Here is a 13,894-nt window from a genome sequence, read left to right as displayed (position 1 = left end):
TTCCTGGCTTTCTGTCCCTCTCCCTTCCTCTCTGTAAGAAATCAATAAAATATATTTAAAAAAAAGAAAAGAAAAAAGTTTGAGATCCACTGTTAAGCCACTAAAAGCTGAGTATAGAGCTATATTAGGTCAGTGGTCGGCAAACTCTTTAGTCAGCAGAGCCAAATATCAACAGTATAATGATTGAAATTTCTTTTGAGAGCCAAATTTTTAAAACTTAAAAAACTTAAAAAACAACTCCTGACGCCACTTCTTCAAAATAGACTCAACCAGTCCGTGGTATTTTGTGGAAGAGCCACACTCAAGGGGCCAAAGAGCTGCATGTGGCTCGAGAGCCGCAGTTTGCTGACCATGGTGCTAGATAAAACGTATATACATCCAAAGACACCTACACCTTCAAGGGCCCGATGCAAACCCTCTTACCTAGCCCCTGCGGAGTCCCTGGCAAACTCACACACCCCATTTGGGGCATCAGGTTCCCATTGGGACGTGGGGGCCGCCCTGTGAGTCTGCGCCCCCTGCCGCTCTGATGGTGGGGGTGGGGAGAGATTGGGGCACCCAGGGGCCTGTCCTAAGAACTCGGCCCTGGCTGGTGTGGCTCAGTTGGTTGAGCATCGCCCAGGCACCCAGAGGTCGCTGGTGCCATTCTGGGTCAGGGCACATGCCCAGGTTTCGGGCTCAATTCCAAGTAGGGGACGTGCAGGAGGAAACCCATCAACATTTCTCTCTCTCTCAAGTCAGTAAAAACATTCATCACGCAAAAACCTCTTGCCAAACGTTTGGGGATATGGCTTATCCCAGGGGAGCTTGGCTATAGGAACCAAGTTCTTCCTTGTCCCAGGACCCCTTGCTTTTTATTGACACAAATTGTCCTCGAGGGCTGGTGCAGCAGCGGGCAGGCGAAGCAGTGAGCAGTGAGCACTCGGGGTTGGAAGGGGTAGTGGAGGGAGGGAGCTGTCAGGGGATCCTGAGCGTGTGGTAGCAGAGACCGCCACGGTCACAGATCCAGCCCCTCCTTCCCTGGCCTGGCTCCCCACCCTCTCCGTCTGCCCTTCCCCTGCCTGGGAGACACCTCCCCTCAAAGCTCTGACACCCCACTACTTCCAGAGCAGCCCTGGGGGAAGGGACTGGGAATGACATTATGGGCCCTCGGTAGGCAGTGAGCTCCCTGTCACCAGGGGAAATCAAGGAGAGGGTCAAGGATTTTGGTAGGCACTGAGAGCGTGTGTGTGTGTGTGTGTGTGTGTGTGTGAGAGAGAGAGAGAGAGAGAGAGAGAGAGAGAGAGAGAGAGAGAAAGAGGAAGGGAGAGGGAGGGAAAGGGAGGGAGAGGGAGAGGGAGAAGGAGAGAGCCCAAAGACATCCCTTTACACATTTCATTCTTCCCTATTGGGAGGTGGACAGCATAGTCTCGAGGTGACTCAGCAGGCTGACATTCTAATTCTGGCCCCACTTGTGTGAGTTTGGGCCGCTCTGTCCTCTCTGCCTCACTGTCCTCACCTGTGAGAAGCCCTTCAATGAGATGAGGCAGGAACGTCAGGGGAGCAGGTGACTCGTCTGAGCTCCCAAGGGAGTGTTTGTCCCAGGAGCAGGGGTAGTGCTTCGGAGCGTCTCCTTCCCCCGGAGCCGCCTGCCTGCAGGAAGTCCTGCAGCGTGTCTGACCCGAGTCCCTCCTGCTTCCACCTCTGCACTTAGTGAAGCCAGGCCTGGTTCAAGGCCAGGGTTCCGAGAGCCAAGCTGTCAAGGTGATGTCCCCCTTCGCCCTGGGGTGTTACTGGGCTGCAGCACCCCAGGAATGCGTTTCTTGAGAGGTGAGGCTCAGAATCAGTTCTCAGAGTGAAGGCTTTATCTAAAGCAAGTAAAAAAAAAAAAAGATATGTCCGCATCCTAACTCTGGAACTTGGAAATGTGACCTTGGAAAAAGGGTCTTTGCCCATGGAGTGAAATGAAGGACTCGAGATGAGATCATCCTGGGTCACCCGATGGGTCCCAGCTCCACAGACAAGTGTCCTTATAACACACAGAAGAGCCCTGGCTGGGAGCTCAGGTGGTTAGAGCATCGTCCTGACACACCAAGGTTGTGGGCTTGATCCCAGGTTGATGCAAGAATCAACCAATGAAGAAGTGGAACAACAAATTGATCTCTCTCTCTCTCTCTCTCTCTCTCTCTCTCTCTCTCTCTCTCTCCCTCTCTCTCTCTCTCATCCATCACTTAAAAAGAAATAGGCCCTGGCCCATTTGGCTCAGTGGATAGAGTGTTGGCCTGTGGACTCAAGAGTCCCAAGTTTGCCCTGGCTGGTTTAGGTCAGTGGATAGAGCGCCAGACTGTGGACTAAAGGGTCCTGGGTTCGATTCCAGTCAAGGGCACATGCCTGGGTTGCAGGCTCGATCCCCAGTAGGGGGCATGCAGGAGGCAGCTGATCGATGTTTCTCTCTCATTGATGTTTCTAACTATCCCTCTCCCTTCCTCTCTGTAAAAAAATCAATAAAATATATATATTAAAAAAAAACTGGGTAGATACATAAGAAATGAGTTAAACAGGGCCCAGAACTGTTAGCGCTTATTAATATTTGCCTGGCTAACATTCATGTCAACTGCTCTTCAGTCCCTATTGGGAAACAGTTCCTATGAGCCTGTATCTATCTCCCTTTACTTTATTCTTTTAAAAAATTCATTTTACTTTAAAAAATATTTTTATTGATTTCAGAGAGGAAGGGAGAGGGAGATAGAAAAATCAATGATGAGGGAGAATCATTGATCAGCTGCCTCCTGCACGCCCTCTACTGGGGATTGAGCCCACATGTGCCCCATACAGCGCTATGTGGCTTGGGCTCTGACCTTCTGTGACTGAATGAATACATGGATGGATGGATGGATGAAATGGCCGGAAGAGATCACTCCTTGCTTCTTAGCCTGCTCCTGGGACTCTTCCAACCTCCTTTCCCAGAACCTGCCTCTTCCCCAGTCCCGGCTGCTTCTAATCTTGCTTTCCTGTTTCCCATCTCTAAAAATCTCACCACCTCGGCTCCCAGCACTTCCCGCGGCTCAGGGCGGCGCTCTGCTGACCCCTGGTGGCAGTATAGAGTAACACCGCCTCCAGAGCGTTCGGCCTGCGCTCCCGCGCCGCTGAGGACCTAGGTGCTGGCTGTGGTTGCGGGGACGCAGCTCCAGCCCCGGGGTTTCACAGGGAGTGGGGGACTCAGATGGCAAGCGGACACACTACCGTGTAAATCTTGGCATCATCCTCTACGTGCAATTTTGAGCAAATTCTGTCTCCTTGGCCTTCATGATATCCAAAGTCTGACCTCCTCCCTCCACTTCCGCGGTCCCAGCTCTGGTCTCACCCACCAGCCCCTCCCTCCGATTCCAGGCTCCGTCTTACCCATCTCTCCTCTTGCCTCAGGCTTCAATATGGCTCAGCACAGTTGCTGATTCTGTTTTTAATCTAAACGTGTCATGTTTTTTAACCTTGATTTTTAAAAAATATATATTTTATTGATTTTACACAGAGAGAAATTGAGAGGGATAGAGAGTTAGAAACATTGATGAGAGATGCATCGACCAGCTGCCTCTTGCACACCCCCCACTGGGGATGTGCCTGCAATCAAGCTATGTGCCCTTGACCGGAATCGAACCTGGGACCTTTCAGTCCGCAGGCTGATGCTCTATCCACTGAGCCAAACCGGTTTCCGCTTAACCTTGATTTAAAATAAACAACAACATCGCGTTGGAATGTTTTTATCTTGGTCACTGAGTTGTTTTGTGTTCCCTTAAATTTCCTGCTGCCATGTCCCCTCCTGAGCACCCTAAATAGCACCCCTGCTCCCCCAGAACCACACCCCCCTCACCATCGCCATCTGCCCGGGACACGGACACGTGGGCGTTGCTTTGCCTGCTTCCTGTCTGTCCCCCTCGATGTCCCCCCTGGCTGCGTCCCCAGGGCCCGGCAGAGAGGTGATTAGGAAATATGCATTAAGTGGGCTAAGACGATCTGAAGGAGTAACAGAGAAATGCTCTTCAAAGAGAACATTCCTTTTTCTTTGAAAGCTAAGGCGTCCCTCTGGGTCTGGGGTCGGGCAGGGAGAGTCCAAGGTCTGAGGTGGGCGTGCCCCCGGAGGCCAGGGGCAGAGTGCCCGTGAGGGGTCTGGGTTTTCCTCCGAGTCTCCGCGGAGCCCAGAAAGGAGATGAGGGAGGGGTGACAGCAGGTTCTTTGGAACCGCCCCCTTTGGCGGCCACAGGAGCTAAGAGGGGAGGGGGGGGGAGACTGGGGGCTGGGAGGCCAGGGAGGAGGCCCAGGAGGCGAGGTTCCGTGAGGTGAGGTGGCAGGATGAGGAGGGAGGAGTGGCGGGCCCGGGGTCAGGCTGGTGAGGGATGAACGGTTTGGAGAAAGGGGCCAGGACTTCGGCGGTGGGTGTCACGTGGGTCAGGCTGGTGAGGGACGAGGGGCAGTCAGAGGGAGGTCTGGGCTGGAGTCACATGGGAGAGGTCGGCTTGTAGACGGAGACCCCAGTCAGGTTAAGGTTGAGACCACTGCGTTCTGCAAACTGAGGGCACTTTGTTGGGCATCCTGGGACATCCTACAGGCCCGCCTCCGCCAAAATTCTTGACTTCAGTGGCTGAGAGATACTTGTACAAACCCACACAACTCCAACATCAAGAGAAAAGACAGGCTCATGCCAGCACCCATGAGCGCCAGCTGTACACTGTAGTGATTAAAAACCAAATGGAATGAATGTGTGACCCGGTCAGGGAAGGATTTCCAGAGGAAGACAGCTTTGAGGAGCGGCTGGGCAGGGCTGAGGTGGGGGGTGTGGAAGGGAATTCCAGGCAGACTGGGCAGCCAACCCCCTCCTCGGAGGCCCGGAGGGTCCTGAGGGTCCTGAAGGAGCCAGAGGGCTGGGGGGGGGGGGCGTTGGGATAATCACCTGAAACAAACCACAGCAGAGGATGGAGGCTGTTTTGGGAGCAGCCGCTCTGCTGGAGGAGCAGGGGCAGGTGCTGGGCCGGCCCCAGACGGAGGGGATGGTCCAGAGGCTCCTGTGGGCCAGCGCTGCTGGAAAGTCTCCCCTCCTGCGGCGAGCCCGGCCCCTCCGCCCTGGAGCCTGGAGCACCGCTGCTGGAGGAGGGAGGGCGGAGGGCGGAGGGCGGAGGGCGGAGGGCGGAGGGCGGAGGGCGGAGCCGTGCCCGGCCGCCCGGGGGCGCTGCAGGGCCCAGCGAGGGCCGCCTCCAGTCTCCCAGGCCAGGTTTTACAAGACTGATTTATTAACTATGATACATATCACATAAGGCCTTTTCAGTTTTTTACACCATTCCCATTGAGACAAGTACAATACTTTGTAGCAAATACATGATTTTAAAAAACAAAACCAAACGAAAACACCTCAGTCCGAGATGCCACAGCCTCGGTGGCGGCTGACCATGCACTATCGGGCCGGAGCGCGACATAGCCCGTGTCCACAGCAAGCCTGGGCAGTAAGCTAACATTCCTAACACCGGCCGAGCCCCTAACGCACAAAGAAAAACGGTTAGACCTCCTTTACAGACAGTTCTCCACTCGGCTGCAAAACAGGATTTCGGGCACACGGCCAGACTACTAACACATTTCAATACCATTAATGTTTCTGTTTTTCTCAGGAAACTCAAAATATTTGTTAATCCGACATATATAAAGATCGTTGAACAGGTGAAAGTACAAGTACCAGAAAATAAGCTGGCAGCAGCACTGTTCCAAATTCAAACCAGGTTTATTCCCGTAAATTCAGACATTTCCTTTTTGCAAATGTACACAGGGAACAGGATTCCTTTTTCCGTGAACAATAACTTACGCCGTCTCCACCGTGTCGAGTGACGTCACTGCTGCCTGAGCGGCGGCACCCGACCCCGGGAGCTGGCAGGCGGCTTCCCCCCCCAGCCCCTCCCCGTGCCGCCCCCGGTGGGACTCGGGTATCAGGCACGGGCTCAGGCTGTCTGCTCACCTAAGTGGCTTGAACCTGCCAAGCAATCGGAGGGCCGCCGTCTGCGCATGCTGTGCCCACCACGCCCCCTGCACTGGAGGACTGAGGCTGGCTTCCTCGGCCACTGACCAGGCTCTCCCCAGGACCCCCCCCCCCCCAGCAGCGCTCTCACGGGAGGGGGCGGGGAGGGTGCAGGGGAGGGGACTCAGGCCACAAAGGCTGCAGGCTGTATTCAAGTTTCAGGGCTGAGGCTGGAACACCCATGACCTGGGGAAGGTCTCCCTCCAGCCTCCATTCCTTCCGGAGCGGAGGGACAGGGACTGGCAGGCGTGCTCCTCTGGGCCCCCCGCTGCCCCTCCTGGCACTCCTCCTGCGGGGCTCTCCCCGGAAGCAGGGAGGACGTGGTGGTGGGTGCAGCGCGCACAGAACAGCACCGCGGGCTCTCGGCACCCCTCCTCAAACGCAGTGATGGGCACTGGCTGGACAGGTGCTGCTCCCTGATGTGCAGCAGCCCAGTCCAGGCAGACCCACCGCCTCGCTCCTGGCCGCAGACCACCTCCCCCAGGGCGCCTACACGCTGGGGACCGGCTGGGGGAGCCCTCGCTGACCCCTCTAGGCCACGGCCACTCCTGCCTCCGCCCCCTCTGCTGTGAGCGCTGTGGGCTGCAATCCACTTAAGGCAGTTCCCAGCAGCACCCGGCTCTCCCAAGACAGACCTCCGACTGCAACTTAGAACCAAGCAGTGTCCTCGAGCCCGAGCCAGCCGGAGGAGCAGAGGAGCTCAGGGTGAGCGGAGCCATGGAGACAGGAGACCACGGCTGGCCGCTGGGCACCCCGCCTGCACCGCGGAGCCCCGCTGACAGGGCGGCTCCCTCCCGGGGGGGTGGGGTGGGGGGCAGGAGCAGCCGCTCCCGTCTGAGGGGCCTCGGGAACGGGTGTGGGAAGGCGGGGTGGGGGCCGCTGAGTTCCTGGCACAGAGAGGAGGTTGCAGGCGGCGGTGGCGATGGGAGGGGACCACTTGTGTCAGTCCACAGGGGCAGTGGCTCCGGCCACCTCACAGCTTCCCTCCAACCACAGCCGGCACCTGAAGGGGCCTGGGAGCAGGGCAGGTGCCCAGGGAGAGGGAGGACACCCGCACTTCCCCAGGGGCCTGCCCACCCGCCAGGAGGGCACACCGCCCCCGTTTACACGCTCTGACTGTTCCCGGAGGGGTAAGCGCAGTCACCCGAAGCCCAGACCGCACAGGAACCACCGCAGCAGGCCCCGCTCACCCGAGAAGTCAGGGGGCTGGCCCCTCCGCTGCCCACAGGGCGCAGGGGCTGGGTGCTGGCATGGCCCCCGGCGGAGACAGGGCACGCTCGAACACCCACAGGTGCCGCTAAAGTGCAAGAGACCCGGAGGCCGGGTGGACGCGGGCCCTCCACACGCCGGGTACCTTAGTGTCAGGCTGCCCCTGCGTGGGGCAGCTCAGCGGGCTGCCGTGGGGCAGCGGTGGGTGAGTGGTTCTCCCAGGGGCCAGGAAGCTGAGGGGAGGCCACGGGAGGGGGTGGCGGTGTGACAGATGGGCACGGTGCTCTGGTGACTGTGGCCTTTGTGCCTGGGGCTCCTTGGGCCGCCGGCCCTGGGAGCGTGAAGGACCGTGTGGGCAGCAATCGCCACACCCGCCCTCTCCCCACAGCAGCGCTGCTGGCGGCTCATACGGCCCAGGATGAAAACGACTCCATTTCAACACCAAACACACTAAACCACCCCAGGCGCCCTGCACCCTCAGCAGTCCCCTCCCTCACAGGCGCACCACCTCCCTCACAGGCGCGCACACACACACACACACACACACACGCACACGCACGCACACACAGTAGTGTTCCCATAGTACTGTAGTGTGTCCAAAGGCAGACCAAGTTCCAGGCTGGCCTGCTGGTCTCCCCGCTCTGCCCACTAAGGGCTCAAACCCTCTTTTGGGAAAGGGGATGGTGAGACCCAGCGGGCTCTCAGGCACCAGCCGCAGAGAAGGGCCGCTTCCGCCTGTGCCCGCCGAGGGGGAGACAGCTGGACCTCAGGTCTGCGTTTGCTCTGGTAGTGTCTTCCTTTTTCTTTCCAACGGTTCCTGGGTTTTCCCGTTTCCTTCAGTGTCCTGGCCGCTGGGAAGATGTCCCCAAGCCCGGGAAGGGGGCCGGCGGAGGGGAGGCTGGCTCCCCGATCCGGGCAAAGCTCCTCCCTCAGCGCTGCCCCCCGAGGACGACGCCGGACAGGCATCGAGAAGGCGAGCGGAGACAGACGGGAAGTGTTCTCCGGGGCTGCTAGCCCTGCCCCGGGGTGGCCTGCATCTCGGAACCTCCTCCTTCCGCTGTCCACGGCCAGGGCTGTCCACGGCCAGGCTGTCCAGGCAGCGGGCGGTGCACCGAGGCCAGTGTGCGCGGGCGGGCGGCCAGGGAGCCATGAACGATGAGGGCCACTGGGCTGCTGCCTGACAAGTTCAGTCCTCCAAGGGTCCGTGACCAAAGGCAGGACCACCCGCCACTGCCTGTAGCAGCCCCAGGCCTGAGAGCTGGGCTTGGGGCACCTGACAGCCCAGCCGCCGCCGGTGGACTGCCGACTGGTGCTGCCGCTGCGGCTGTGAGAAGGTGACAGGCAGAGGGGACCCCTTACCGGAGCCACCTTACCGGAGAGAAGACAGCTTCCTCTGCCCCCGAGCGCGGGGACTCACAGCGTGTGCTCAGCTTGAAGCTGGGAGGGCAGCAGCGGCTGCAGCGGGGACTGGGGGGTGGGAGGGGGCGACTGGGGGGGCGACGGCTGGCTGGTGATGGGGGTGGAGGTGAGGAAGGGCGCGGCGGAGGCCGCGGCGGAGGGGGAGCTGGGCGTGGCGCCGGGGGGCTCGCTGATGGGCCGGTTGTAGAAGAAGAAGGGGCACTGCTGGATGAAGAGCTCGATGATTGTCTGGTAGGTGCGCGTGGCCGTGAGCGCGTCCATGGTGCTGAAGTCCGGCCGCATCAGGGTGGGCCAGAAGCAGATGGAGAGGTTCTCGCTGGTCATGAGATTCACCTTGTTGTTGTGGCTGACTCTGTAGGTGACACCGAATTCACGGTCAGAGCTCTGAGGGACAGTGGGCCCACCTGAGGCTCTGTGCCCTGGTCACTGTCTGCTGTCCGTCCTGCCTGCCCTGCCCTCGGCTTCAGTGTCCCCACATGGCAAGCCCCCGGGGATGGCTGAGGCCCTGGCTCAGGGGAGGCCTTGGGGTGAACAGACTGCCTCCGGGACTCTTGCCCAGACCACCAGAACGCTCTGGTGTGCAGGGACGGGAGTGTGTCCCCCAAGCCAGAGCTCCCTGACACACCGGCGCCAAGGTGACAACCAGGTCTGCTGGGAAACAGACGTGTCTCGTGACCAGGTGTCCTGCCCTCCCTGGACTGGGGCTCTTTCCCGGTGCACCTGGTGGCGAGGCGCTGGGTCCCCCACCAAGGAGACCGGAGAGGGGACTCTGGCACACTTGGGGCCACGTGGGGCTCTCAGACTGAACCAGGTGGGCCTGAGCCAGTGCCCCCGGGGAGGCGGACAGCACCCTACAGCCCGGCTGGGGACGGACCTCGCTCAGCCTCCTGCTGCTGCTCACTGCCCTGCCCGGCGAAGCCCACGGAGAGAGACCGAGCGCCGCCCCAGACCTACTTGTTCAGGTGGGAGATGACGTATTTGAAGACTTCGTGGTTTTCCTTCGGAAACTTCTTGAGGACTTCCTTGAGGGCATGCAACTTCTGCTCTCGGTCGTTGATTTCTGAGGAAAGAAAAAACCAAAGACTTCATGGCCGAGGCTGGGGTGCTGGGGCTCAGAGCAGACCTGGTGCTTAGAGCAGACACCTCGGAGCCAGCGGGCTGGCGGCCACCAGGGGGCGCTGCCGGACCTTCTCTGCGGGAGGCCCGGGCTTTAGGAAGCCAGCCGTTCTTCCCTGGAGCTGGGCCACGCGCACACCTGGCAGGGCTCGGGCCTGGGGCGGGCCCACCTCTGGGTCCCAGGCGCCCGCTGAAGGGGAGCACTGTGCGCCCGAGCTTCCTGGCCCCCACACCAAAGAGACTCCACCATAAAAAGCACTATTCTCTGCTCATCTGGTTGCCCCTGGAGACGGGCGTCTCAACGCAGAAAGCCCGCTTGCTTCCTGACCAGACGGAGTGCTGCCACCACCCACGCCAACCGACTGTCTAGGGAGGGTGTTTGTCACAAAAGCAGGGCTGTCCTTCCCCGGAGCCACCAGACCCTCACATCCCCTATAGGAAGAGCGATGGAAACAGTGGGGATTCTCATGCCGCCCATCAAGGGGTCTACATGCTCGTGTCCCCCCCCCCCCCCCCCCCCCCCCCGGCACCTTAGCCCATCATGAAACCCTAATGCGCTGGAGAGAACACAGCTCACTAGGAGGCAACGCTTAACCCACGCCAGGCCTGCTCCAGCAGCCCTCACAGCCTGAGGCAGGCTGCCCCCAGGCCGAGGAAGAGGACTGAGGCCAGGGCGGCTGCAGAAGCTGCGTGGGGACACCGCGCTCTCTGGGGCTGGGCCAGAGCCCCGGAGTCAGGCAGCCAGGACGGGTTCTCAGCGTGGGGGGTACCGGGGCTCCGCTCTCACAGCGGTCACACGGCAGGAAGGGCAGCTATCCCACCCTGAGGGTGGGTGGCTGGACGGGTCCATTAAGAAATAGGATGGTTCCTCGCTGGTTTGGGGCACAAGCTCCTCTGCGAGGGGAGACACAGCCCCTCTCCTCACAAACAAGCCAAGCACGAGCCCCCGAGCCCGGAGGCTGCGGACTCCCACCCGGTGTTCTGTGGAGCGAGGGTCAGGCCGGGCAGCGCCGGAGAAGTCTGGCTCACGCTGGACTTGGAAGAAGATGGAACAGAAACAACCGGCTGGGCTGGGAGGGGGGAGGTGCAGAGGACCTGCTGGGAAGCCCTGATCCACAGGGATCTGGGTGCGAGTGCTGCCTCGGACCCCAAGCAGCTGTGTGGCTGGGGAAGTGACCCAGCTGACCACCTGTGTGTAAGGGCTGAGGACGGAGCTCCCTCACTTGGCAGACCCCCGTGAAGAGACCAGACAAGAAGCCCGGGACCAGTCTGACCCCAGAAAACCAGGACGGGAAGCTGTGGAGAGCGCTGGCTGGCAAGCCGAGCATGAAACTGGGTACATTTTTTGACTTGCAAGTGACTTGATAAAAAATACGCATTTTGTGAACATTTGCCTGTTAGAAAATGACCAAAAACAAAACAAAACAAAACCAATAAAAAGCCCACAGAAACTATCTGTGGTCATTATCAGCTTCTTTTCTCTGAACCCAAGATTTATTTTATTATTATTATTTTTAAATACATTTTATTGATTTTTTTTTTTTTTTTTTTTTTACAGAGAGGAAAGGAGAGAGATAAGAGAGTTAGAAACATTGATGAGAGAGAAACATTGATCAGCTGCCTCTTGCACACCCTCTACTGGGGATGTGCCCGCAACCAAGGTACATGCCCTTGACTGGAATCAAACCTGGGACCCTGGAGTCCGCAGGCCGACGCTCTATCCACTGAGCCAAACCGGTTTCGGCCCAAGATTTATTTTAAGGGTTCAACCCAAGTTTCCCCAGAAACAGTAAGCAGCCCCCGGAGGAGGCCTCACTCAGTGACGCCATCGCGCCCCTTGGAGATGTGAGCTCAGCACAGGCCCCTGGGCGCGCGCGCGCATGCATGCACACACACACACACACACACACACACACACACACACGCACACACACACGTGCTGTAACGAGCATCCCACAGCCGCAGCACCTTCACCTCGGGCAGCCGCACCCGCCCTCCCGGCTGGAGGCAGGAAACGGGCTGGCAAGGCCACCGTCTGCCCTGGCTGCCCCTCCTTCCTCTCCGCTGAGCAACAAGGAGGGTTGCTTCCTCCCTGCTCCCCGGGGGAGAGAAGGGGGCAGGGTGGGGCTCACTGCGCTGCTTTGATAGTAATTATGGGCCACACCCGGATGCCCACCTCCTCCTGACACAGTGAGGGGCCCAACAAGGACCTTACGGCCCCTCCCTGTGCCCTCCTTCTCCCCGAGCTCCGAGCTCCGTGCAGGTGTCCAGGATGCTGAGGAGCGTCCAGTGAGCGGTGGGAGGAGGAGGGAGGCCATAAAGGAGAGCAACAGGAAGTCTCCCAGGAAAGCCTGGCCCTGCATCTGCCACATCCTGCCGTGTGCTCTGACCCGGCCTGTTCGCGTCCCTCAGACAAGCGAAGCCCCGTCAGTGCCCAGGGATCAACCCCAGGCTCAAACCGGCAGCCTTCCCACGCCAGCCCAACACCAGGGCTGCTCGCTCCGGGCGCGCTGCATGCTGGCGGAGATTTCAGCTGCCTCCTGTGCAGCCCTCACCCCACCTGAGTGAGGAGGGGCTGGGTTTACCACACAGGCTGGCTAAGCAAACCTGCTCCGAGGCAATGCCAAGGGCACGAGGCTGGTGAGGGGAGGAGGGGAGGACCAGGCTGACTCCCGGGCCAGCACACCTGCTCTGGGCACCTGCCTTCCACCCACTGCAGGGCCCCCTCCCACTTCAATGATCCTCTTCGGGGCGGGGGTGGTAGTTATAGGGTTCGGGCCCCCCAAGCTAACACACCGCTCTTTTGAAATCAGGTGTCAGGTGAAAGCAAGACACTCTAGGAGAGGCAAGACAGAGTCTGGACACAGACCAGGCATCTTAGAACCACCGAGACCACAGAACTCAGGAGGAAGAGGAGGGGACTGCAGAGACTAGCTCATCACATGCCTCACGCTAGACAGAAAAACTTCGGCTTAAAGTAAAAATACTGGTCTAAGCTCACATACACTGGTGTCAGGGACCCTGACCTCAAACACCAGTCCCACTTGGCTGTGCCACTCTGCTGCCATCTTTGGCATCCAGGTTGCCAACCAGGCTCTAGGCTTGGACCTGCCGTGCCCAATAGTGCCCAGAAGGAATTCCTTGATGACCTCTGACCACCTGGCTCACCGGCACCACCCGAAGAGGACAACACCCACTCAGGGCCACACCCTCAGTGAGGCCTGCAGGGACACCGTGGGCAGCCCCACCTTCCCCCCAGGAGGACATGTCCTCCTGGAGGCGAACCCCGCAATAGCCTGCTCAGGATCCCCCCGGACCGAGGCAGGGACTGGCACGTGCTAGGAGGTGAGGGACAGACAAGAGGAAGCAGGATCCCCGGAGGCGCAATGTCACCAGGCAGCATGTGAACAAGAACCCTGTGAGCAGCGGGGCTGGCCCGCCTGGTGACTGGGCTGTCTGTCGGTTAGTGTCTGTGGCCCTATGTGGTTTCACCTGAAAACGGGATGCTAAGATGGTGAGCTGCATCCTGAACCAGCTTGGGTCACACACCCCTTTGACAATCTGAGGAAAGCTGCTGGTCTTCTCTACTGCGATGTGCACACGGTCTCACTTGCAGTTAGAGGTCCCTGGAGTCAGAGGTCCTTGGTCAGAACCTCTGAGCTGAGGCGGGGCCCGCCGCAGGGCTCCTTCCGCACAAAAACACACAGGCCAGCGCCTGTGCGGCACCGGGCGGACCAGGGGTTCCAGCCGGGTGGCGGGGCCACGGGATTGTGGGAGGTAACGGAGAAGGTGTGGAGCAGGAATAACTGATGACACTCTTTGAATGGCGAGGTGAGGTGTGAGGAGAGGGAAGGGGGAAGTCAAAGCTGTTTTCTCTGCCTCATGCCACCTCTTCCATGCAGCCCTCTACCTTACTCCCTCCACGCTTTTGCCTTTTCTGTATTTCTAGCTCAGCTTGCTTCCTTCTGTCTGGCAAACGGCTTCCATGTGCACGTGGGGAGGGCAGGGCCAATGTCTCACCCCCGAAGGTCAAGCCTCAGCCTGCCGCTCCCTCGCGGTTTGCTGTTCTTCATTTCTCAGTCCCCCGCCCATTACCTTGAACGTGGTAGAAAGATG

The 13,894-nt window shown here is 59.3% G+C and overlaps 1 protein-coding gene across 1 annotated transcript in view; it reads right to left on the bottom strand.

The window, feature by feature from the left end:
* Positions 1-5,239: 5,239 nt before the first annotated feature.
* Positions 5,240-13,894, bottom strand: part of ARHGAP35 (Rho GTPase activating protein 35) — a 129,688-nt gene continuing 121,033 nt past the window's right edge. The window contains exons 6-7 of the mRNA XM_084905771.1: positions 9,617-9,722; positions 5,240-9,014 (exon numbers count right to left, since the gene is read on the bottom strand). Coding sequence (XP_084761897.1) covers positions 8,657-9,014; positions 9,617-9,722 — 464 coding nt within the window. The 3' untranslated portion in view covers positions 5,240-8,656. The remainder of the gene's footprint in view (positions 9,015-9,616; positions 9,723-13,894) is intronic.

The sequence above is a fragment of the Pipistrellus hanaki genome (assembly GCF_964339955.1).
Source record: "Pipistrellus hanaki genome assembly, chromosome: 15".
In the NCBI taxonomy this organism is placed as follows: domain Eukaryota; kingdom Metazoa; phylum Chordata; class Mammalia; order Chiroptera; family Vespertilionidae; genus Pipistrellus; species Pipistrellus hanaki.
The sequence above is the reverse complement of the archived record's forward strand: the minus strand, read 5'-3'. Positions and strand labels throughout refer to the sequence as shown.